The following is a 25,435-nucleotide window of genomic DNA, read 5'->3' as shown; positions in this document are numbered from 1 at the left end:
TGTCCATATATTCTAGGAAGCATTAAAAATTAAATTAAGTAGCAAGGTTTCTATTTTTCATCAAGACGAAGTGCGCGCAGGAGCACATGGCAGAGCACATTAGGTTGGGTTAGGCACTGATTCACGCTGTTGTTGTGCTAATACGGCTCCTAGGCTGTGTAAGATTCGGCACTGATACAATAAAAAAGGGTTAAATGGAGCGACTGAGTTATCCCTTCATGATTAAACGAGTAGATCACAGCTCTCCTCGCTCTAATAAAAAGCTGAACATAATGTAATCTGCCCAAAAGAGATTTTTCTCCAGACGCAGTCAGAGCAAGTCTTATCATGACCAGTGCAAAACCCACGGAGAGAGAGCGAGAGCAAGAGAGAGCGAGAGAGAGATTCTAGTGAAAGGATTAACAGTATTACATTAAAGCGAACAGCATTTGAGATTTGCCGTGGCAGATAGGCAGTAAGCACAGTTAGCACATTCATTACTCCTGTGTTAAAGACATATTACCATACAGAAGAGAGATATTAGCAGCAAATCTACCACGCAGTACTGCGCTACCACATGCACACTCTCCTGCTCCAGCTCTGCACTCCAGTTCCAGTTGTGCAGTGTGCAGATGACAGCGTGAGTCTTTCAAACACACTCGTGGGGCATGACCACAGAGAACAGCACCGCTTCATCTTTACGAATCATTTGCTACGGTCTAGAAACACTCCACCTCAGACATCCAAACACCCGGAGAGATCCAGCGGAAGCTCACCAGAGTGCTGGAGTGGACTGACTGACGATATGTTTGCAGTAACAAGGATGTGTGTGAGAGAGAGAGAGAGAGAGAGAGAGAGAGAGAGAGAGAGAGAGAGAGAACTTTAAAGAGGCTGTTCAATTCACTACATGGCCTTACATCTTTCAGAGGAATTATGAGGGAGAGAGAGAGTGTGAGAGTAAGCGAGTGTGAGAGAGCGCGAAAGCATAGACGGTAGCGCTGGGAAACTTTAAAGAGGCTGTTTAATTCTGTTTAATTTAAACCTGGATTTCTGTCTTTCTGCAAGATAATGAGTGAGTGAGTGTGAGAGAAAGCGCAAGACACAGTGAGAGACAGCAAAAACCAGTGTGAGGTGTACTTTAAAGTGGCTGTTCAATTCACTACCTAGACTACCATTTTTCAGCATGACGAAAAGTGAGAGAGAGTAAGAAAGAGCAAATGCGAGTGTGTGAAAACGTGCGAGGTAGCGATGGGTTAATTTAAAGAGGCTGTTCAATTCGCTACCTGTTCCATCTTTCAGCAAGGTGATGAGGGTGATGAGGGTGATGAGGGTGATGAGAGAGAGGGAGAGGGAGAGAGAGAGAAAGAGAGGGGGAGAGAGCGAATGTAAGAGAAAGTGCAAGAGACAGCGAGCAAGAGCAAAAACCTAGATTAGCATTTTTAAGAGAGAGACAGACAGAGAAAGAGGATGTTCAAGTCCTGGGTTTCCATCTTTCAGATGGAAGAGAGAGAGAGAAAGAGATAGAGAGAGAGAGGATGAGAGGGAGAGAAGGAGATTGAGTAAGTGACAGATAGAGACAGAGAAAGCATGTGAGAAAGTGTGAGCACGAAAATGAGAGAGAGCGAGAGATTTACTTTAAAGAGACTGTTCAATTCACTTCCTAGATTACCATCTTCCAGCAAGACGAAAAGTAAGAGAGAGAGAGTGAGAAAGAGAGTGCGCGAGAGCTCAAGAAAGAGATAGGTGGCTTTAAAAGATGCTGTTCAATACACTACCTAGATTACTAATTTTCAGCAAGACGAAAAGAGAGAGAGAAAAAGACAGAGTGTGCAAGAGAGTGCATAAGAGAGAGAGGAAGAGAGAGGAGGGGAGAGAGGGAGAGAGAGAGAGAGAGAGAGAGAGAGAGAGAGAGAGGTAAGGAGTCTGTTCAATTCACTACCTAGATTATCATTTTGCAGGAAGATAGAAAGGGAAAGAGGGAGCAAGGGAGGGAGAAAGAGAGAGAGACTGTCAGTCTGACTACAGTTGACAACTTTAAGGTAATACGTTTTAACAGAATTTGAATACTATTGTGAAATTTCTCCAAAACCAAAACCTTCCTTTCTCTACTTGACTTGAGCTTTCTCTCTCTCTCTCTCTCTCTCTCTTTCTCTTTCTCTCTCTCTCTCTCTCTCTCTCTCTCTGTGGAATTCCTCCAGTTGATAGGCAGCACGTTCTCCATTCTCTGTCTCTCGCCTCAAGCAATCGCTCGCTCTCTTTCTCTCTCTCTCTCCCTCCCTCCCTCCCTCCCTCCCTCTCTCTCTCTCGCTCTTGCTTGCTCTCTCTCTCTCCCTGTCTGTCTGTCTCTCTCTCTCTCTCTCTCTCACCCCCTCTCTCCGGCTCACAGCTAACAAGCGATGCTACGCCGAGCATGGCAAAAACCTTCACTCTGCATGCATTTAAATCTCATCAACACCATTCGCTCCCTCTCTCTCTCTCTCTCTCTCTCTCTCTCTCTCTCCCTCTCTCCCTCTCCGATGATTCTTTCTTCTGCTTCCTGTTCTCAAACTTAATCTTTTTTCTGTCTTGCTGTCTGGCTGCTTTCTGTGTGTGTCTCCTTATTCACTTTAAATGGAGCCAGCTACTGTCAAAAAAGTGCAGGCATTCAGTGGGTGAACAGGCTTGAAAGCAAAAGCTTCTGGGTTAACTTCAGATGGATGAAGACAAAGGCCGATATATAGCGGGAAACTTCTCCTATTTTTTATTTTCTTCCAGAAAGAAACAGAAGCCTGAGAAAGAAAGATGGATGTATAGATTTCAGAGAAGAACGAGAAAGGCAGGGTTTCCGTGACAGGTATGGGGGCAGGGGGAAAACAAACAAACAAACAAACAAACAAACAAAAACCAGAAAGAACAAAAGGATGGAGATGAGGTCAGAAGATGAAATCTAATTGTACTCGTCCAGTTTTCCGCTATTATGGGCCACTCCTTACATTCCAGCACTAGGAAGAGCAAAGCCTGTAAATCACATGCTTTTGCTGCCATCTAGTGGTGGAAAATAGGACCCAGACACACCCAAGCCTTCCTGTGACAGGTCTGAGTCTTCGTATGCACCAATAATGACCTGATCAGGCTGCGAGTGCATAATCAAACACTCAATTTGGGCATCGCAAAGTTTCTCAATTACAGCCTGTCATGGGAGAGGCAAAGTCCGACCGGTAGATAATAAAGCCTGCGTGAGCCGCAGCTCTGGTGCGAATGTGAACATTAACTAGTATCGACGCCTCTGTCTGTGAATGAGAAAGCTAATATAATCAGCTGCAGTGAATAGCCTCATTACAATCCTGCACCATTACAGCTTTAGCAGACAAGCGCAGGAAAAGAAGAAGTGTCCTGCACTCAATAATCATTACGCTCACTTAACACCAGGCAGAGAGGAACGACATGGAGCAAATCAATTTTAAGAGAGGGGGAGAAAAATTGGTGAAAAGGACAGACACCTGGAGAGTGTTTTTTTTACATGTGTTTAGCTTTATTCAAAGAAAGTTAAGAGTAATGTGTGTGTGTCTCACCAGGTTCTGTGCTTTCTCCAGCTCCTCTCTGGTCCTGGCTCGCTCTTTGAGAACAGCAGGGTTCAGATCATCTCCCCCTGCCTCTCTCTCTCTGCGGGCCATGCGCGCCAACTCCTCCCTCACCAGAGCCTGTTCACGCTCGAACCTGCAACATACACGTGTGCACACACAGCCACCATCAGACTCAAGTACAAAAGGACCACTTGTGACAACTACAGACCTCAAACACCTCTTATTGCCTTTTTCAACAGAATGAATTTGGGAAACCGACTAGGAATGACTTGATCTGGGAACTGTAGGCCGATGTCAATAGCCAGAATTTGCCTTTCGCAAATCTGATGCTGACGGCATCACTTTACACAATTTCAAACCAGGCCTGATTACAGGCCATTTTTCAGTTAACTCAACCAAACTCACATTTTTAAGAACTGCATCTTAGTTCGATCAACAATACAGATACTATATGGACAGTATTGGGACACCTACACAAGCACTTTTACATCACATGTAATCATAGTGTGCATGTGCGAGCCTGCATGCAGCCTGTTACAGACGCTCCCAATCTTTGCCATATTTATTATCACAGTTATTACCAATACGCCACTTTACTATATTTATATAATTTATATATATGTAAGTTTTTCTCAGTTTTTTTCTCTATTTGTCCTAAATGTGTATTTATAGAGCATTTATTTTATAGAATGTGGATTCTTACATGAACGGTTGCAACTGTAACAATTGCAGTTTCCCTCCTGGGATCAATAAAGTATTTCTGATTCTGATGAATATAGGTTTAACAGGGAGTTGGTCCCCCTTTGCAGCTCTAACAGCAGGTTTGCAACTCTGTAGTTGTTGAGTCTGCAGAGTGTTGGCCACTTTTATGCACTATGCTCCTCAGCACTTGGTGACCCTGATCTGGAGAAATGTTTGTAACCCGGACGTGATGATCAAACATCAGCACCTGATCTTACTAATGCTACTGTGACTAAATGCAATCAAACCCTCACAGCAATGTTTCAACATCTAATGTAAAGCCTTCCCAGAAGAAGTTTACAAGAGGCTTAGAGGCTGTTGCAGCAGCAAACGGGGGGAATACAATCCCTATTAATACTCTTGAGCTCATCAAATTGCTGCATGAGCAGGTTCTACAAATGCTGTTACAGCACTACAGTGAAAAATCAGACTGACAAGAGAGTCACGGCAACTCCTGACTTGATAACCTGTCCAAGTGCAATAATACAGATGCTCTGTTTGGACTAAAGTGGAGCTGAAATATGAAGTCCTTCACGCTGCGAATGAGTGATGATGCCACAATGCTGATGCACTGTGATCCAGATCACTGTTAGGATGACTGTGATGTACTCAGAGAACTCCAAAGAACCGCTGGGTGAAAATTCAGAAATCTGAGACACTTCACATCTCCTCAAGCTGTCTTCATATAAACAACCTTTACTCTCTCAACATCAACCAAGAGACTGGCATCTAGATCTGAATTATAGATCAGAATCAGAATCACCCGGGGTGCCCACAAAACAGCACATACAACAACTGCAGCATAAAAAAAAAAAAAAGAACAGCGCGAGGGTGAAACCTTCTGAAAACTGTGAAAGCTTTCTTCTTAGTAAGCTCCTGCATTTGCTGAGCGGCTATAGAGGAGCAACCAGCAGAAGAAGGAACAATCAGAGCAAGTTAAGTACTGATAACATTGGACATGACCTCTGTGACAAGCCCCGTGATGGTCTTTAGATAGACTTAGCAGCTGTGTCTGAAACTGAAGGTACCTGCCTCAACATCGTAGAAGCCATTGCTTTAGAAGGTAACGTAGTATTGAACGTCTCCGGAACAAAACCACAAAGTATACCGCAATTGCAAGCAGTTGCTGATATTTTCAATAAAGGCTGCAGGTTGCTGTTTTACTATGTGTTTTATAGCTGGATTGTCAGCTCTGGATAGGAGTTACTCCTCTATGATTAACTGAAGCTCCACCCCACATCATCATCTATTGGCTGACACATGGGTATGTCAAAGTGCAATCCAGCAAAAGTTCAAATCTGGTGTTCAACTTGTAGCTAACTGTACTGTTTGATACCACAACATCTGCGTAAACATGTAGTTTAATAGTAATATGGTATAGAATTTATGGTATACCATAAATTCTGGTAACTCCAAATAAGGACAGTATTTCAAAAACAGGCCTGCTGAACTCGCCGCTGAACTCTGGGACTTTTTCTAGCATATCAGAGTCATGCACAAGTAGAGCTGGGCAATATTACGATATTTTATCGTATCGTGATAAATTTTGTTATTGTGATTACAACATGCTTTTCTAAGCATACTGAGGATACTTTTAGTGCTTAATAAACACTGATCGGCTCATTACAAACAGTGTAATTAGATTGGTTTAATTACATGAAGTGCAGCAGATGTTAATATTGTATTAATATTTTGTATTAATATAATTTGTATTAATTTATAAGAATCTGTTGCTACTCATGTTTTAGTCTGTGAGTACATGTACATGGGTACATGATAAATACAGTCTTATAATGTCTTATAATGATCTGTCAGCCAGATATATTAGTGCTTTTGTATGGAGATACAACCTGTGTGCCAATAATGTTGAGTTCACCAATTAGAAGGTGTGAATCATCACATGTATATGTTATGCATATGGTGTATCATAACTAATGTAGGACAGCCGAGACAACGGTATTGCGTCTTTACCTCTAACTAACGGCACTATTTTAGCAGAGAGGAGAGATGGATGTGAAGTTCTTACTTCTTCACTGAGAAGCACTGCTGTGTACAATCATGTTTGGGGGTGGGTGAGGTGGGGGTGATTGCCGGGGCTGTAGATCATGTGATATGTGTCCCCAGTCACATTTCTCAGACTTTAGATTACAACAGTCTACCACTAAAGATGAATAAGGAACTTTAACGATCCACTTGCTGTCATTATACAGCCGACTGAAGACCACAGGCTATTTCTTACATCTCTTAAAATCTCTCACTAGAGCCAACTCTCGCTCAAAACACACATCACAAACAGCTACACAGCGTCACACTGGCACAGAAGGCTTCAGACCACTGCAAACCACAGACGACTTCCACAGATCATAAGCACTGACTAACTCAGATAGCTGAAGACCACATCACTCAACTACAAACTATACGTGACCCTCACAAAAGCCAGTGCTTAACATCTGGACCACACCACACTAGTACAGTTCCAACTTCCACTGACCGTTTCCTTAGTTCCTCCTGCATCTCAGCTGGAGAAGGTCTGGCTGGTCCTGAAAAACACCAAATTCAATTTAATTAGTGAAATTATATATAAATTAATTTATACATAATTAAATTAAAATATATTTTACAAAATATATTGCAGAACAATTGTTATTATATAGGTAAATATATTTTGATAGAAGTAATAAAAATCTTCTCAAATGTTTTTCAAAAAAATAATTTAAAAGTTACCCAGTTAAAAAATAGATTAACCATGCATGTAAATGATATACTGACTGGGCACTTTATTAGGAATACTCTACTAATGCTGGGTAGGGTCTCAATTTCCTCTTAAAACAGTCTTAATTCTTCAGGTCATGGACTCCACAAGATGTTGGACACGTTGCTTTGAGATTCTGCTCCATGTTCACATCATGCAATACCTGCAGTTTCCCTCAGCTTTTTCAGGAGCACTTCCAATGCTGTGAACCTCCCATTCTACCATATCCCAAAGGTGTTCTGGATTTCAAATCCTGTAACTCACTGTCATGTTTATGAAACCAATCTGAGATGACTTTTGCTTAGGAAAATGGGTAAACTGTGATCCTGAAGGGGTGCACATGGTCAGCAACAATACTTTAAATCAATGATTTGTGGGTGACTTCAATGACCTCAGAGAGCACAAAAATATTACTCACACCATCACATCATCTCCACCAGCCTGGACTGTTGACCCCAGGCAGGTTGGTTCTTCCAACTTCCCATCACTGGATGTTTTTTCTTTATTGCACCATTCTGAGTAATCTCTAGAAACTGTTGTGCTGAAAATTGCAGCAATGACTTTTACCCCATTCTGATGATTGATGTGAATATTACTTGCTGGCCTACATCTCATGATTTTATGCATTGCACTGATGACATACGTTTGGCTGAATAGAGAAGCGCTTGAATTAGTAGGTGTTCCTAAAGAAATGCTCAGTTAGTGCCTAACACCTTACAACAAATGTGTAATCATGTTAGAAATATGTCTATTTAGATTTGATGGATTTTTTTGGGAGTTCACCGGCAGACAAAATGAAAGTAGGTTTAGATAAAGGACATAAATGAAAGAGAAAAAAAAAAACACAGGGTGAGCAGAACACAAGAAAACAGGAAACGTGATGCTGAGTACCTGGATCAGGTTTCTGGCTGTCTGGCTTTGGCGGAGGTGACTTTTCTGAAGACTGGCCTGACTCCCGCATTCTCTGGAGGACATCATCGGACAACTGAGAATACAGACATACCATCGAATCACTGCTTAGACACGGTATCACTGTCGACTCAGTGCTTTAATAACTGAACTCACTCTATTTGTGTAAAAGCTATCCAGCCTGCGACATATGGCTTGTGGATACCACTAGGTCACGCTACCGTCCGTAAGTTATACAGATCATCTGTAAAGAAACTAGTAGTCTTATTCCTAATTTAATACATACAATAATAATAATTTTTCTTTTTTCATCATATTTTTAAAAATACATTGTATTGACACAAAGCCAAGTCAGTCTAAACCTCATAAAAAGCTATATATTTGCATATTGTCGCACAAAAACCTTGGATCTCCAAAATGGAAAACAACCATTCTTAACTTCCAGTGGATGCTGGCAATATACAGTATCTGTCCATTCAGCCTACAGCAGTTACACTCATTCATGTTGAAGCTCCAAATTACATTTCAGACTGGGCTGCACTTTGAATAAGACACCCACACAGGGAAGCCAATCAGAACAAAGGCAATTTACATATACATCTCTTAAAGGCACAGTAACTAATTAAACATGAATTTATAAAGGAATAAAGAGTCAAGAACTGAACATGCAGAAATGCAGAAGTGGTCCAGGGGAGAAAGAAAATCTAACATTTGGCATATGGGCCCTTTAAGACTTAACTTCCATTGAAAGATCATATTTGGGATATGTGGCAATAAACACCAATGTGAATGTAAAACATGAATTGACAGATCAATAAGTGTATTTAGAGATTTTCTCTTGCGGACTGTAGTGAAGTACTGCCAGAACCCAGGCCCACATAAGGGGTCAGGCAGCGGTCAGCAGCTGTGCTTCAAGGCCTAGTAAGGCCTGCCAAGACAGCTATGAATGCTATCATTAGCTGTATCTACAGCATTACAGTTGGCAGTGGGTTCAGTCTACAGCCTGACTCGATATGATATGGAGGGGTCCTGTGAGGTGGCAGGGACAGATAAGAAGAAATTAGATATACTGAACTGCGTGTTGTGAAAAGTTTTCTATGCACTGACTTTTTATTATTATTAAAAGATTTCTTCAGCACCGCAGCCATTTTGTTACCGTTACTACTTGTTAATATAGTGGTCAGAGGACAACAGCGGTGAATCTACAGCTAAAAAGGTCCATATCATGGAAGATTTTAAAAAATACAGCAATGTAGTGTGCAAAAACGTATCTGACCTGTGCAGTCCTACACTCATTACTGACACAGGCATGGCGTGATGTGACATGCACAGCTTGCTTAACTGCCATAGAAAAGCATTGCCAATATAACAGTACATTCTGGAGCATCCACAGGAGTCTAAGGTCACCATGTCCGATGCCATCCAGAAGGCAGAGGGGTGTAAAGCACCACAGCACTAGGCTGTGGAGCAGTGGAACTGACTTCTCCAGAGTGCTGGAGCTCCAGCCAATACCAGAGCATAAGTGAGGTCAGGTATATTTTACTTTGCTACCATCATCAAAACAAATGAGACACATGCAGGTTTACTGGGGGTTGGGGGGATAAATGTAATCATCGTGACCCCTGGTTCATATCACCAACATCAAACAAACCAAAGTTTGCTGACAGTAATCCATTTCAATTCACGTCAAACTACTCATTGTTGTACAACTTGTTCATATTTCAATGACTTATGCAGCTATTTAGAATAGAAATAGACAGACTGTCCCTTTAAAAGTAGCATTAACAGCTTGTTTTACATATGTGTAAAGCTGACCTCATGTAAAAAATACTGTACCCTTTAATCGCTCCATAGTGCCACAATATGAAGTCATAACAGTTTTACGACAATCCTGTTGTCCAAAATTAACATTATTCATAAACAAAGTTAGACACATGTAGGTTCACTGGGGGTTGGGGAGTAAATAAAATGATGCCTTGTCCCCATCTCCACCACTGTAAACATATTAAAGATTAAAGTTTAAATGATGAAATGAATGAAATTAATTACTATTTTTTGGTGGATAAAACCACACATATGTCTAAAATTGACCTCATGGGAAAAAAAAAAAAATAGAAATCAGCATATGGACCCTTTAACAGCTTGAACGTGCCACTGTATGAAGTTACAACAGTTTTACGATGTGGTCTAAAATGCTACCATAATCACCACCATACATAAACAAAGTTAGACACATGTAGGTTCACTGGGAGCTGGAGAGTAAATAAGCCTGGTCCAAGTTTAAATGGTTGTATTAAATGAAATACAACTATTTTGGGTAGATAAAACCACACATATGTTTAAAATTGACCGCCTTATGATGTGGTCTGGGGGTTGGGGAGTAAATAAGCCTGGATCGCCACCACTGTAAACATTTCAAAAGTTTAAATGGTTGTATTAAACAAATTACAGTTATCTCTGGTTGATAAACCATACATATGTCTAAGATTGACCCCATGGGAAAACTTTAATACAAGAAAATTAGCATATGGACCCTTTAATCGCGCTATAGTGCCACTGTATGAAGTTCCAACAGTTTTACTATAACCCTGTAGTCCAAAATCAGCATCACACATAAACAAATTAGACATATGTTATAGGTTCACTGGGGGGTTGGGGAGTAAATAAGCCGGGATCGCCACCACTGTAAACATTTCAAAAGTTTAAATGCTTATATTAAACGAATTCTGACTATTTCTTGGTAGATAAAACCACACATATGTCCAAGACTGACCTCATGGGGAAAATGACATACAAGAAAATTAGCATATGGACCCTTTAATCGCGCTATAGTGCCACTGTATGAAGTTCCAACAGTTTACTATAACCCTGTAGTCCAAAATCAACATCACACATAAACAAATTAGACATATGTTATAGGTTCACTGGGGGGTTGGGGAGTAAATAAGCCTGGATCCCCACCACTGTAAATATTTCAAAAGTTTAAATGCTTATATTAAACGAATTCTGACTATTTCTTGGTAGATAAAACCACACATATGTCCAAGACTGACCTCATGGGGAAAATGACATACAAGAAAATTAGCATATGGACCCTTTAATCGCGCTATAGTGCCACTGTATGAAGTTCCAACAGTTTACTATAACCCTGTAGTCCAAAATCAACATCACACATAAACAAATTAGACATATGTTATAGGTTCACTGGGGGGTTGGGGAGTAAATAAGCCGGGATCGCCACCACTGTAAACATTTCAAAAGTTTAAATGGTTGTATTAAACAAATTACAGTTATCTCTGGTTGATAAACCATACATATGTCTAAGATTGACCCCATGGGAAAACTTTAATACAAGAAAATTAGCATATGGACCCTTTAATCGCACTATAGTGCCACTGTATGAAGTTCCAACAGTTTTACTATAACTCTGTAGTCCAAAATCAACATCACACATAAACAAATTAGACATATGTTATAGGTTCACTGGGGGGTTGGGGAGTAAATAAGCCTGGATCGCCACCACTGTAAACATTTCAAAAGTTTAAATGCTTATATTAAACGAATTCAGACTATTTCTTGGTAGATAAAACCACACATATGTCCAAGACTGACCTCATGGGGAAAATGACATACAAGAAAATTAGCATATGGACCCTTTAATCGCGCTATAGTGCCACTGTATGAAGTTCCAACAGTTTACTATAACCCTGTAGTCCAAAATCAACATCACACATAAACAAATTAGACATATGTAGGTTCACTGGGGGGTTGGGGAGTAAATAAGCCTGGATCCCCACCACTGTAAATATTTCAAAAGTTTAAATGCTTATATTAAACGAATTCTGACTATTTCTTGGTAGATAAAACCACACATATGTCCAAGACTGACCTCATGGGGAAAATGACATACAAGAAAATTAGCATATGGACCCTTTAATCGCGCTATAGTGCCACTGTATGAAGTTCCAACAGTTTACTATAACCCTGTAGTCCAAAATCAACATCACACATAAACAAATTAGACATATAGAGGTTCCCTGGGGGGTTGGGGAGTAAATAAGCCTGGATCCCCACCACTGTAAATATTTCAAAAGTTTAAATGGTTGTATTAAACAAATTACAGTTATCTCTGGTTGATAAACCATACATATGTCTAAGATTGACCCCATGGGAAAACTTTAATACAAGAAAATTAGCATATGGACCCTTTAATCGCGCTATAGTGCCACTGTATGAAGTTCCAACAGTTTACTATAACCCTGTAGTCCAAAATCAGCATCACACATAAACAAATTAGACATATGTAGGTTCACTGGGGGGTTGGGGAGTAAATAAGCCGGGATCGCCACCACTGTAAACATTTTTGGGAAAAATGACGTACAAGAAAATTAGCATATGGCCCCTTTAACAGCTCCATGATGCCACTGTGTGAAGCCTGCTCAGTGTTCAGATAATCTCATTAACTGCACCACACTGAGGTTTATCGGCCTGCAGGTATCTGAGGGTTAAGTGACCCATTTCACTTTCTCTTTGCTGCCGCGCAGAGGACAGTTAGTTACAGTCATCTGAAGTTCATTCAACTCCTGTCTGAAATGCTGCAAAGCCCCCCGAGCTAAACACGCCTGCCATTCACAGGACGATGAGATGCCAGCCTTGCTGACTCCCACCCTCACAGCTAAACCCGAGAAACTGAGGACGGCAGGACAGGACGTTAAGCGTAAATGTCGCGACCAGCCCCAGCACTGCAGTGACATTCCCCAGCTCACCTTAATGCCCTGCAACACGGTGACGTTGTCCTCCTGGTCCAGCCCGTAGGACACCTTCCTCGTCGTGCTTTCTCTGCCGCCCATGTCCTCGGAGCTCCAGCCTGAGGGAAAAGCACAGTTTGAGTGGGGTAGCTGAAGCTAACGTTAGCTTACAAGGGACTAGGGGTCACTACGCGGAGACTGCACAGTGTCCTCGATTCGCATAGGCGGATAAAACTATGACAAAAACCCAATGACATGTTTATCCGGCGTCACATGGTGTTCAGAGGGCTACCTGGGAAATGTATTGAAGTGCGGGGCTTCGCTGGAAACGGCCACTGCACAGGAGGACAAACAACGTGCGTTTATAGCGAAACAAAACCCAGCCGAGAAGAAAGAGCCAGGGCCGCCTGAGCACAGCGCGCGCTAACACACGTCACACGCTCGGGCAGCTTCTGGAGGCTGAGGCGCTCTGCAGTACCACTCTCCACCAGCGGGGGGCGGTGTGAAGGGGGGGGGGGGGGGGGGCTGTTATTGAGTCCTCCGGCAACAGCAATGTGTGGACCCCTAAAATATCAAGCTAGAAAAATAATATTTAGAGACATAAATTATTCTCTTAATTTAATCAAATGATGCCTCGGTTGATTAATACATTCACATCACAACATAAATTATTCCCTCAGGGAACAGTTTATTAAAATGAGAGAACAGTTTATTAAAATTTTATAATAAATCGTGGAAAGGGTTTATAAATTGAGGGAACAGTTTATTAAATTGAGGGAACAGTTTCTCAAAATGAGAAAATTGTTAATAAATTTTGGAAAGGGTTTATAAATTGAGGGAACAGTTTATTAAATTGAGGAAGTTGTTTAATAAACTGGGGGAAAATTGTGGAAATTGAGGGAACAGTTTATTAAATTGATGGAACAGTTTATTAAATTAAGGAAATTGTTTAATAAACTGGGAAAATTTGTGGAAATTGAGGGAAGAGTTTATTAAATTGAGGGAACAGTTTATTAAATTGAGGAAATTGTTAACAAATTTTGGAAAGGGTTTATAAATTGAGGGAACAGTTTATTAAATTGAGGGAACAGTTTATTAAATTGAAGAAATCGTTAATAAATTGTGGAAAGGGTTTATAAATTGAGGGAACAGTTTATTAAATTGAGGAAGTTGTTTAATAAACTGGGGAAAAATTGTGGAAATTGAGGGAACAGTTTATTAAATTGATGGAACAGTTTATTAAATTAAGGAAATTGTTTAATAAACTGGGAAAATTTGTGGAAATTGAGGGAAGAGTTTATTAAATTGATGGAACAGTTCTTAAATTGAGGAAATTAATTAATAAATTGGGGAAAGGGTTTATCAAATTGAGGGAACAGTTTATTAAATTTAAGGGATGCCTTATGATTTAATGAGTAAATATTTAAGTCTTTAGGGGATACTTCAGGGGCTGTGTAAGTAAGCAGTTTTGTAAGTGTTGTACACATACAATCCAATAAACAAAACCACACACACAGATTTAGTTTTCAATGGCTTGAACCCTGCAGCTCTCCTGTAAAGCCACCATTTTAGAGATACGTGTTTTTCATTGGTCATCAACGATACACACCAGTATATCACAAACAATCACAGACATCCACCAAAAAAATCAATCAAATAAAGGGGGTAGATCACTAGGGGGTAGTCCTAGTGTCCAATGATAGTGGTTCCAGGGTCCTGGCGCTGCAACATGGTCACCTTTGAGCTTCAGCATAGACCGTGGAACAGCCAAGATCAACTGATCTAAAAAAACTCAGAGACCTAGAGGAGGGGGCAGGGGCCTAAAAACAAAAGAAAGAACCTTGAACTGAACCCTGAAATCAACTGGGAGGCTAAAACCAGCGGGATATGCTTCCAATTTCTTCTTTCTGCTTTGTAGCTGAATTTTGCCACTGGAGTCTTATTGACACCAGTGTGTAGTCTAATACAGTAACGCAGGCAAGATGAAATGAGGGTGTGTTTAAATCCTGAGGGGAATGATTTAAGAAATGATTTGACTTTGGCAACTGACCTGACCTGCCTGAAACTACATTTGATAACAGGATCCTCAGAAACACTGAAATGAACAAACTAAAACATGATTTATATATTTTTTTAATGTGGAATAAATTTCAAAATAAATGCTTAATCATCTGTATCATTCACTATGAACATCGTCGTGTTCATGAAAAGAGTTCCTTCGAAAAAAACTGAGCAGTTTCGATGGTTGGTCATCACATATTCACACATCACGAATACAGTAACATTTCAGCAACGTCAGACACCATTTTGCCAAAATGAGCCAGTGTTTGGGTGAGGGATGCTGAGAGGTGCAACATGCATTTGGGCCAACCGACAGGCTACAACACTGGACTGCAGTAACACTTGTGGTGATCGAAGCTACTTCTAGTAAAACGATGCACATTCATGGAAAAATAAATCTTTCATTTACATACTGTATGATAACAGTCTTAAGAGTTTATGGAAACAATCCTGGTGTAAGCTTTTCCTAATCTTTTAAGGGAATGTTCTTCTTGATAAAATACGTTTTTTAACTGCCAAGCAGATCCTGCTTTCCAAAGAGCACGGGGGTTTTAAGACATCTGTAAGTGTTATGAGCAAGTGCCTTAAAGAAATGCTCAGCTTGCAATGCTACTCCGCTGAGCTTTATACTGCAACGCTTATGGAAACAGGCTCAAATGCACTAAGGCAATATTACAGCACGACAAATCAAGCAAAGGAGCTTTGTGACATCCAGCTAGGTGATCTGGACCTGAAATATGCACTTTCAGCAATTATACTACAAACATAAAAACATGGGACATTGCCATCAGCCATAAATAATCATAAGCATCCATATTAACAGACCAAAATTTCAGTTTACAGAGTAGATTCTTGGGCATGTTGATAAGAGTTCATACAAAAATCACAAGGAACACTGTCAAAGTTTTAAAGATAGATATATACAGTCTTATGCAAACGTTTGGGCACCCCCCTGATCAAATGGCATGCTCTTGATTTCCTAATGTAAATTTAATGCACATATTTTACAGTGAACACACATATGTGCACTTTGTCAGGCAATTATTGTTTATTTTCTGAATTCAACATGTTTTGGAAAAAAAAAGAAATGTAAAATGTGACATGTACAAAAGTTATGGCACATTTAATATGTTAGGTTTTAAATTTTTCCCCCAAAATATGTTTTTAGAAATTTGCTCTAAAAATGGCAGAAAATGCCATATAAGTTTCTTTGCCATAGAGAATTTGTGAACTTATTTTCACTTAAAAATAAACAAACAAACAAACAAAAAAAAAACAGGGGTGTCACACACACACACACACACACACACACACACACACACACACACACACACACACGTACGTACTTTTGGTCAGTAAAACACACCTGTCTGTTTGTATGGTGTAGTAAGAGTATAGGCAAATGGTCTCAGAAGATCCTGTATGACGATTGCTCAATGGGTTGTTAATGCACCAAACACTTATCACATTATTGGTTTCACATGTAGACAATTTCAGCATTTGCACCTTTCAGACCTTTAGAGTTTCTCCACCGTTTCTGAATGCGTCCCATAGTGCCTCAGGTTCTCCCTTAGTCAAAAGGAATGACGGTTGATGGTTACGCCAGGCTAAAATATAGCAGAATCACTAAAATAAATAAAACCACGCAAAAGCAGTGGGTCCAGACTTGGGCTCAGGCCAGCACTACTATAGCCTTACTCTAGCCTTGTTTAGCTTTGTTCCAGCATCAGCCAATCAAAAATAAAATAGAAAAAATAGAAACTCCGCACACACAGTGAGACTCAGTGTAATACCCGTTCTGCAGCTTAAGAGGAAAAAAGACAAACAGAAAAACTCTCTGGAATCAGCCAATTCAGCCTGAGCTCATTTATAACCAAGCCATCTCTAATCCATCACTACTCCTACTATAATCCCTCAGCTAATGCTCTAGATACTGTGTTCAACGCAGTACCAAATAATTGCAAAGGCCCTCTAACACACTGGTGGTACAGTCAAAGTGTACACGAGTATTTAATAAAATAAAAAAGAAAACTTCATAAGCTCGCATTGAGGGGGGAAAAATAACCAATGGACTGTCAGTATACTGAGCTGTAACACAAGGCCGTGAGGAACTGAGCTCAAAGCCAAAGCCTGTTCGAAAGGGAATGCGGTTCAGTGTAGGAAAGACGGACACAGGGCGTTCAATCTCTAGGCCACTTGTGGCCAGTTCTTTGTACCCATCCCTCCTTCTTTCGCTTAGGCATTGATTGCCCTCCAGCGGTCGCTGTCGATGCTGTTGATGCTGTGGCCCATTCCGTAGGGACCGGACACTACGTCATCCAGGTAGGCCCCGGATGTGTCAATCTGTGTGTTGGAGTAGGGACTGTGCTCCAGGTCCTTCCTGCTGCCCAAGCCAGCGGAGGAAGTGTGTGGCAGGTGCACGTCCGGCTCATCCGGCTCGTCTATCTGAGACTTGTAGGAGAACAGGATCTTTGGCTCAGAGCTAAAGAGAAGGGAAGGAGGAGAAATGGACAGAGAATTACTCACACAGTCAGCGCAAATGTAAGCAGATGTATAAGGGGTGTAACAGTTCTGCCCTGTCATAGTTTGGTGCTCGGATTCTGGACCACGATTTGGTTTGGATGATGGTGCAGATCACAGCTCAGCATGGATTTTTTACCTCTAAAGTTAAAAGTAAAACTACTGCAGACAAAACACTAAAACAAATAATACCTGGTAGTTTGTAGACTAAAACTTTAACACACTGGTCCGATACAAGTTCCAGGAAGCTATGTGAGAAGTGGGAGACGCTGGTCACTTAGTGTACCATGCGATCTAATGAAGGCTTTTAGCTATTTTAAGTTGCACTCATTGCTGACACAGATGTGCAAATGCACACAAACAGTTTGTCTAGTCCCTGTAGAGAAGTATTGACTTTGGAATAGGACTCTCTGGAGCAGATTAACCTATTGGCACCATGCCCTTATGCCAGGTGTGGGCTAGAAGGGTATAAGGCCTGTGGAGCTAGGCAGAAGTGGAATTGTATTCTTTGAAGGGATAGAAATCATAAAGTCATGGTGGGTTGGACAAGAATGGTGTGTTTATGAACAGTATGAATGCGCTACAGGCTGAATTACAGGTGGTACTGACTACCTCAGGGGGAACTAGTTTACCACGCTAGGTTAACAAACTGTAAGACATGATAATGGAAAGCAGTGATCACAAACTTTTGAACTGCCGTGTGTTTTGATAAACTGAGGAGCTTCAGAGAGAAGGAATGCTGAATTTCCAGATAAGTGCTGATGCAATTTCAAAGGAATGAAAGGGTTCGAGGACGTACTTGTGCAACATCCTCTAATGCAAGGTACCGATGAAAGCAACAATAACTAAAAATGCAAGCACAAGCTTTTTGGGAATATGTACTTACCCAAAAAACCCTTTGAGGAACGTTACATAGATGAGAGGAGCAAAGACGGAGAAGTAGAGGAATGTGGTCACGTCGACACAGCTGTGCACAAACGCATACACATGATTAGAATCTAATAAAATTCTAACCTCACCTCACTCATTCATCTCACGGTTTTCAAAAGGAAGGTTCAACAGCAGTAAGAACTCAACTACCAATACAGTACAGTTTCATATCTATATAAAAGTATAATACTTTGTCTTACCCTACGTCTGTGAGAGAGGAGAGTTTAGTACCGTCACAGTGATAAGAGTAATGAAAACAATGTGTTTACTGTAGCCAGACTTACCACAAGCCTTCTATGATGCCAGCACACAGCAGAGCACTTCCCAGACCCTGCACCATATTTAGTACAGATAGGATGGCAGCATACACATAGAAACTCCTCTTAGCTGCAGAAAGACAATAGGACAAGAATAAGGTTTGGGCTACAGTAAATTACTTTGGTTACTCTGTAGGAATAATGATACATTAATGAAAGGCAGTCCTGCTAATTATGACGGACGACTTCACTTACATGGTAATGATATTCTTTCTCTGATTGGAGTTTTTGGAAGGACAACTATCAGAGTATATACCTACAGGAGAAGCACACAAGTCTTGAAAATACACAATTTGTTCAGTAGGAACAACAACCCAACGTAAAAGAAGCACTACAAAAATAACTAATGTTTACAAGCTCAAATTAGCTTAACTAAATTCTCAGTCAACCTTTTTAACCTAGTTAACCATTTACTCAATAACCCTGTTCAATGAAATCCTCTGACTTTCAAAGGAAGTCAATGTAAAATGATTTTATTCCATAATAAAATAATCAATTGACCTTTGAATGCTCGCTCCCTCACTGGCTCGCTAACCCTAACCCTAGGCCTCAAACTCATAGATAAGGATTGGGTACGGGCTTCACTTGCACGCCCATGCAGATCTTGACAATGCTTAAAGTCAATGACATGTCCAGGACGATAAAACTGTGCTGTTTACATGACTACATCCTAGATAGACTAGATTTCCTAGTTGTAGACACATGACATTGATATGAATGTAAACAAAGAAAATGAGAGCAGGGTTTCTATTGGCCTATTACCAGGAAAAAGAAGCAGGAGCTTGCCAGCCAAAAGTGGCGCCCCCCGTGGCCATAGATGTTGAAATCGTCAGCGGAGAGATGCTGATCAGGGTACAGGATCTCTAATGTTCCCTGTTATAGGAAGAAAATAATAAGTCATACATGACATATTGTTGCAGACATGCAAAAAAAAGGAGGGCAAGTCATTATGGAGCATTTCTATTGGCCGATTTATCACAATTTATGACTATGTCAAAAAGTGAAAACAAAAATGGGCATAGAAGGTTTCTGCTTGACAGCACGAATTATTATTCAACTTGCTAACAATTAATATTAATTCCAAGTCATAATTCTTATCCGTATTGACTCTTACCTGTGTAATAGAGTAAGCTAGTGCCAAGACTGCAGTTATGGCAAGCACACGCTTGATACTAGACTTACTTTCCAAATGACCTACAACAACAAAAAAACAACATTTTTCATGACAGTTAGCCCACGCTTTAAATGTACTCATTAATCACTGGTGTTATATTAAATTAACTCCACTTTCCACCTAAACGTATTGCAATTTTCCATTGTAAAGCAGGCAAAGTCCACAACAAGTAAGCACTCATTATAGCATTGAGCCAGATCAATTCAGCTATATGCCTTCATATCACCAGATCACACAAATGAAGCCTACCGAAGGCCAGTCCCAGTATGATGACGCTGAGCTCGATGGTTAACAGGAAGAAGCGGGTAATCTCCCACAGCACCTGAAAGCAGTACACACCCCTTATCAGCTTTTATTACTATATGGCTGGCACTAAATAACAGCCTCACCTACTTGCGAACACTTTATATGCCCGCTGTCATTTTGACAAATTCTCTTAGCTGCAAAGTTTGCAGAAAGTGGATCTGCTTATTCAGAGAGGAGGAAGAGGAGAAGTGAGAGTAAAAAGGTTGGGTTGTTTTCATAGGCCATCAAAAGAAACTCATTTCCTCTTCTCTCTCATCACTTAGCCTCACTAACAATGGCATCCTATTACATTATTATTTATTAATACAAGTTCCATATCCTGACCAGTCACCTGACTCTAGTGAGTCTACAATCTAAAAACAGCACTTTGGTTTTCCCCTTCAGGTTAACTACAGTACAAGAGTTCTGCGTCTACAGGTGTGTCTCCAAGTTCTGTTGCAGGGCGTCTCTCAAGGTTTTGGTTGTTGAAATTCCCCACTAAGTGGAAGACAGTAGTGCTATTAAAATTCTTATTACAGAATACAATGCCCTTGATGTGAAATCAATGGGCCTTATTCACCAACCACCCTTAAGCAGACGTTTCTTTTTAAAACCCACTTCTGTATTTTTTGCAAAGATTCTGACACCCATCAATATTTATTTATTTGGGATCATTATAAGAGCATAACTGTAGCATAACTTTTCACATGAAGTCCAATGTTCAATTGGCTAATTAAATTTCATTCCAAAAATTTTGTTAAAAATAAATTTAGTATGCTAGTCCTGGGCAACTTCATAGCTCAAATTAGCACAGATCTTCAGGTAAGCTTGACAAATAATGAAATAATTAAAATACTTACTTATTAAATATATAGTAAAGCACCTAAAATATCCATTGGAATCCATGTTAAGATATACATAAACATTGTGGGAGTTATTATTGTATACTTGATTATAGGGGTTTAAAGACTAATCGACTCCGTCAGCAACTAATTTAATAGTTGATTAATTGGTGACATCATCAAGCGTGTTTCTCACGCCAACTGCATGCTGTTCAGGACTCTTGTGAACAGCGGATTAACAGTCGAGGTTTAACCATCAGTGTGGAATACAGCCACTAATACAAAATAATAAACTGAGTGTGTAAAAACGAACCACTACAAGCATTAACACAAAATACTTAGCTAAAATTACTTACATTTGTCTCCTTTTTCCCCCCTTTTTTGTTGACTCAAATTATGGGAAAATGTATGTTTTATTGCTGCATCTTTGTACATCTTTGGGTTTTAAAATTTGACAGTTTTATTTAGCTTATATTGGCAGAAAAATCTATGAAAACAGCACATTTTTTAATCGTCTTTGTTTTCATTGTTAGTTAGCAAATATATATAAAACCTTAAGCTAAATGTAAAAGCTGATAGTTACTTAAGAGTTTTGGTAATTGAGCGATGCATATGTATAATTGTATTATTTAAAGGAACATAAATGCACACAGTAACATTAGTCCAGTCTTTCATGGAGTCAAAATGAAGCTACTCTGAGTCAGGCTGTGCTTCATTTATTAATAATACACAGACTACCCAGAAATCTAGTAAAAAGAAACAACATTCAGTCAGAGTTATGAGACCAGACCACAGAGACAAGTTTTCTTAAAACTTAGGAGAACAGCCATATAAACCAACACGACCTAACTATGGGAGCTTTCCTATAGTGATAAAGTCAGTACTCCTGGGACAAAGTCTGTCAGTATCGATGACCATACAAAGATTAGTTTTAGCCAGAACGGATAGCGGCTTCTGTACTGATATTAAATGACATCCAAAGCTTGTATATAATTTTGATATAAAGCTACACAAAGCGAAAATAGGCCAGATTCTGTAAATACACTTGTGTTTACAATGACAAGCGTGCTTTCGCAAAGGAAGTCCCTGTTGATTTATTCCAGACAGGCTGTGTGTATTCTTTACCTTGTCTATTAAGATGGCAGCATTGGAGGCGCTCACAGTCATGGAGACAATAGCACGAGTGATTCCTACCACTGCTACTACGAAAACCTGCCCAAACAGAAATAGACAGTCACCTCAGCAAAGCAGAAAAAGCTCTGAGCATCCGACACTGGCAGTATGTGCTGACTTGGTACCAGTTTACATGCAAAGCTGTCCTCAGATCAGCAGGAAGTGGAAGCAGCTCACCAGTGCGTAGAAAGTGATAAAGATGGGGCTAGAGGTGAGGCGGATTTTGGCGCGGGCTGACGGCAGCTTCCACATCAGGAACATTAGGAAGGCGACGTTAGGTACCAGCAACAGCAAGTCCCAAAAGCGCACCCTACAGAGAAAGGCCAGACACTGGGATTATAGGGGAATTCAACTTACTGTTCAAAGGCTCTGCATTCCTGAATGCTTATGATGTAAACACAGTCAATTCAGATTAGTTTTGTGTGAGATGCACTGTTAAAGAGAAACTTCAGACTAGCTCACAGTGGTGGTGATAGGAACGAGATGTCTGATAAGTTTTAACGTGCTTAAAAGCTCCCATTAGAGCTATTGCATGATAGGTTTACAAATGTGCTGCCTAATGCTTTGCGAGAGTTTTGAGAGAAGATGCCCACAATGCAGTTCATGATTGAGAGGTACACTGTATGGACACATTTTAATTTCTTGCAGGTATTTTATTCAGCCCCCTTGCCTCAGATGTATACAATCAAGCACCCAGCCATGCAGTCTGCTTTTATGAGCATAAAAGAATGGGCCATTTTAAAGAGTTCCAGCATGGTACTGTAATAGGATACACCCCTGCAACAAATCAGTTTTCATCATTTTTTTCTCTCCTAGATATTTCACCATCAACTGTGAGTGATATTACAGAAAAGTGGAAGTGTTTAGGAACCATAGCAACTCAGCCATTAGTGTCAGACCACATCATCTTACAGAGGGGGTTCACAGAGTGCTGAGGAACATGTTTAAAAAAGCTGATAGAGGTGTGTGTGTGTGTGGGGGGGCTAATACTTTTGTCCACATAGTAGGTCTACACACCATCACTGGGTCAAAGATAATAGATCACAGAAGTTACTGTACTTGCTGTGTATCAGACATAAGATCAAGCCATACCCACACAACAACCAAAACTGAAAGTTCTTTTAAACACTACGGGAACAGCCCAAAAATTCTGAAATACAAGGAAGTGCAACACACAGAGTTTTTGCTGAAGGCCACAAGGAAAGAAGAAGTGAAATCATAAACACCTGTACATTATACACACTTTATGAGACACAGAGTTGAAGGTTAGTGTTTCAATGCCTACACATAAAACAGATGTATCTATAGATCCATGTTCAGTAAAAAGAGACTCATCGTCAGTCTTTCATCCTGATGAACAAAACCACAGATCTGAGCGCTTGGGGCTAAGTGTAAGAATAAGCATACCTGGAGTTGCCAATGTCCTCATAAAGGACCTGTAGACACCTATGTGGCTGGCTGATGTTAGCTTCTGATGGCCATGTAGGCATGGCTGACGTGTTCTCCACCGTTGGAAGCGCTGTGCCATTGCCATACTGCGCAAACCTCACCACGGCGGTCACCGTGTCCAGCATTGTGCATCCAGTCTAAAGGACAAGGCACACACTTAATCAGCAAAAACACACTGGGAACCAACTAACTCAGTTAGCAGTCAAACAGTAAACAGAGACGCAAAGGAAGGTGGCAATCTGATGCACATCACAAACAGACCTTTTATCTTGAAATCAATGTCACATAATGTTACATAGTAATACATAAAACATGCACAATGATTACCAGTGATATGACTAAATTATGTTCAAATGTAAATGGCCTTGGGTTGGACATGCTGGGTATGTAATTATTTATTGATCTGGAGCAACATCAGTGCTTAGCTGAGGACAGTCATGGTGACGGTCTGTAATACGCTTAGCAGCTCATAGTCCACGACTCGGAGATAGATAAATGTATTGAACTCCTCTTCAATCTTTAGCTAGTGCTCGCTGTTTTGTACGTATCCTCTAAAGTATCGTGGTAGAAAAGGGCTAGCTAGTGTTTAGAGATATAAAACTCCCTCGATTTGATCAATCAAAACATGAACTAATAACTCGTTACTTCAGTTTAGCTAATTAGCTAGCTGATTACTCTCTCTGTTTAACTAAATCGTCCTCACTAAACTAAGGGAACATTTTATGCCTCTAAATATTATTTTTCAACTTTAATACTATAGGAGCACCGTAGTTTTGCTAGCTAGATAGCTAACCTTACAGGATGTTTACTCACAGCTGGCCTAGCTATCACTAATGCTCTCTAGCTATGCTAGCTAAGTAACTAGACGTTAGTTATCTAACGAGGTCTTATTAATTAAAACCATCGTCGATTAATTTAGCTGTACCTACTTAGTTAAACTATACTGCTATAGCTAAATGTCTCTGATTACAATTAGCTAGAGACCCTTCAACCTAAAACTGCAAGTTGTCAAACGAACTGTCTGCACTGTTCACCAACCAGCCAATGCTGCACACATAGCTAATGCCGCCTGTTGCACTAAGCTAGACAATTAATAAACACTGCAATAATCTTCCTGCAAGGCAACAGCATTACAAAAGCATAACATTACAAAATAAACTGACAAAAAGAGAGTCTTCGTAAAAAAGCCACGTTTTACTTGAGTCTCGTAGCTAAACTACGCAAACGACAACATTAGCGCTGGCACTAGCTAGCTATGCTAGCTATTATAAAATCCAGGTCCAGGAAGTTACAAATCCAACCCAGGATTTTGTTCTGACTACCCGGACAGCTGTGCTGCAGCAAGGCCGTCTAGCACGGCCCTGGATTTGTACTTTCTGGATCTGGATCTGGATCTGGATTCTCCCCCACTGAACATAAACAAGCCCAGCAGTCACTCACGCTAATGCCCGCAGTGTGGGTTAGCTAGCTCGCTATCTGGCCGAGTTTATCGTTAGCTAGCAAACCTATCACAGAGCCGATAGACTGTCCTCACACCAGCCTACACAGTCGTTCAGTCGAGCAGTTAACTAGTTAGCTAGCTATCTACTGCTGTTACCAAAATGCTAACGAGCTAGCTAGCTAGCTAACATTAGCAGCGAGTATCGCTCTGTATCGTAGCTACACTCCTGTGCTCGGTCATACATCTCACTTGCCTTTGCGTGAAATCAGCTGAGATCAGGATGAGACGCGTTCTCTAGTCGAGTCAATCGAGCTGCAAGCAAACAACATAGCCAACAGCCTTCCGCCCCGTCCCGATGTTTACAGCCGATACAGACAACAGCCCGACCGTCAGCGCCGTCTCCGACATCAGCCGAGTACCAACGAACAGCCGCTCGTCACGCCGATGCACGTGAGCGCGCGCACACCCACCCACCGCGTAAACCACAGACATGAAGACAAGTCCAAAAGGGACGAAACTTCAAAATAAAAGACATATAACGACCCGTGATC

The 25,435-nt window shown here is 40.6% G+C and overlaps 2 protein-coding genes across 6 annotated transcripts in view; both read right to left on the bottom strand.

Annotated features, from left to right (window-relative positions):
* chchd6b (coiled-coil-helix-coiled-coil-helix domain containing 6b) overlaps positions 1–13,113 on the bottom strand; it is a 47,243-nt gene extending 34,130 nt beyond the window's left edge. Inside the window, exons 1-5 of one of the 4 annotated variants that reach the window (XM_072684610.1) lie at positions 12,985–13,113; positions 12,711–12,811; positions 7,927–8,020; positions 6,775–6,823; positions 3,531–3,675 (exon numbers count right to left, since the gene is read on the bottom strand). In XM_072684610.1, coding sequence (XP_072540711.1) covers positions 3,531–3,675; positions 6,775–6,823; positions 7,927–8,020; positions 12,711–12,794 — 372 coding nt within the window. In that variant the 5' untranslated portion in view covers positions 12,795–12,811; positions 12,985–13,113. Of the gene's footprint in view, positions 1–3,530; positions 3,676–6,774; positions 6,824–7,926; positions 8,021–12,710; positions 12,905–12,984 lie in introns of those variants that run through there. The other 3 variants (XM_072684608.1, XM_072684611.1, XM_072684609.1) reach the window with 3 other exon arrangements.
* Positions 13,114–14,809: 1,696 nt separating this feature from the next.
* Positions 14,810–25,306, bottom strand: tpra1 (transmembrane protein, adipocyte asscociated 1). 2 transcript variants are annotated; one of them, XM_072684606.1, is made up of 11 exons: positions 25,138–25,306; positions 23,402–23,580; positions 22,172–22,304; positions 21,947–22,033; positions 19,944–20,016; positions 19,635–19,714; positions 19,283–19,393; positions 18,716–18,776; positions 18,488–18,590; positions 18,160–18,240; positions 14,810–17,235 (listed from the first exon to the last, which is right to left on the bottom strand). In XM_072684606.1, the coding sequence occupies exons 2-11, from the start codon at positions 23,566–23,568 to the stop codon at positions 16,989–16,991; spliced, it is 1,143 nt and encodes a 380-aa protein (XP_072540707.1). In that variant the 5' UTR covers positions 23,569–23,580; positions 25,138–25,306; the 3' UTR covers positions 14,810–16,988. The 2 variants fall into 2 exon arrangements, with proteins under 2 accessions (XP_072540707.1, XP_072540708.1); XM_072684607.1 differs by lacking the exon at positions 25,138–25,306 and adding an exon at positions 24,884–24,948.
* Positions 25,307–25,435: the final 129 nt, after the last annotated feature.

Source organism: Salminus brasiliensis, chromosome 7 (assembly GCF_030463535.1).
Source record: "Salminus brasiliensis chromosome 7, fSalBra1.hap2, whole genome shotgun sequence".
In the NCBI taxonomy this organism is placed as follows: Eukaryota; Metazoa; Chordata; class Actinopteri; order Characiformes; family Bryconidae; genus Salminus; species Salminus brasiliensis.
This window is presented reverse-complemented; position numbering and strand designations above follow the sequence as displayed.

Coding starts and splice junctions, on each gene's coding strand:
- tpra1 (XM_072684606.1), bottom strand. CDS start 23,568: ATGCTGGACACGGTGACCGCCGTGGTGAGGTTTGCGCAGTATGGCAAT. Junction 22,034..22,171: donor TTATCACTTTCTACGCACTG/GTGAGCTGCTTC, acceptor CTGTTTGGGCAG/GTTTTCGTAGTAGCAGTGGT. Junction 18,777..19,282: donor GCTCCTGCTTCTTTTTCCTG/GTAATAGGCCAA, acceptor CTTCTCCTGTAG/GTATATACTCTGATAGTTGT.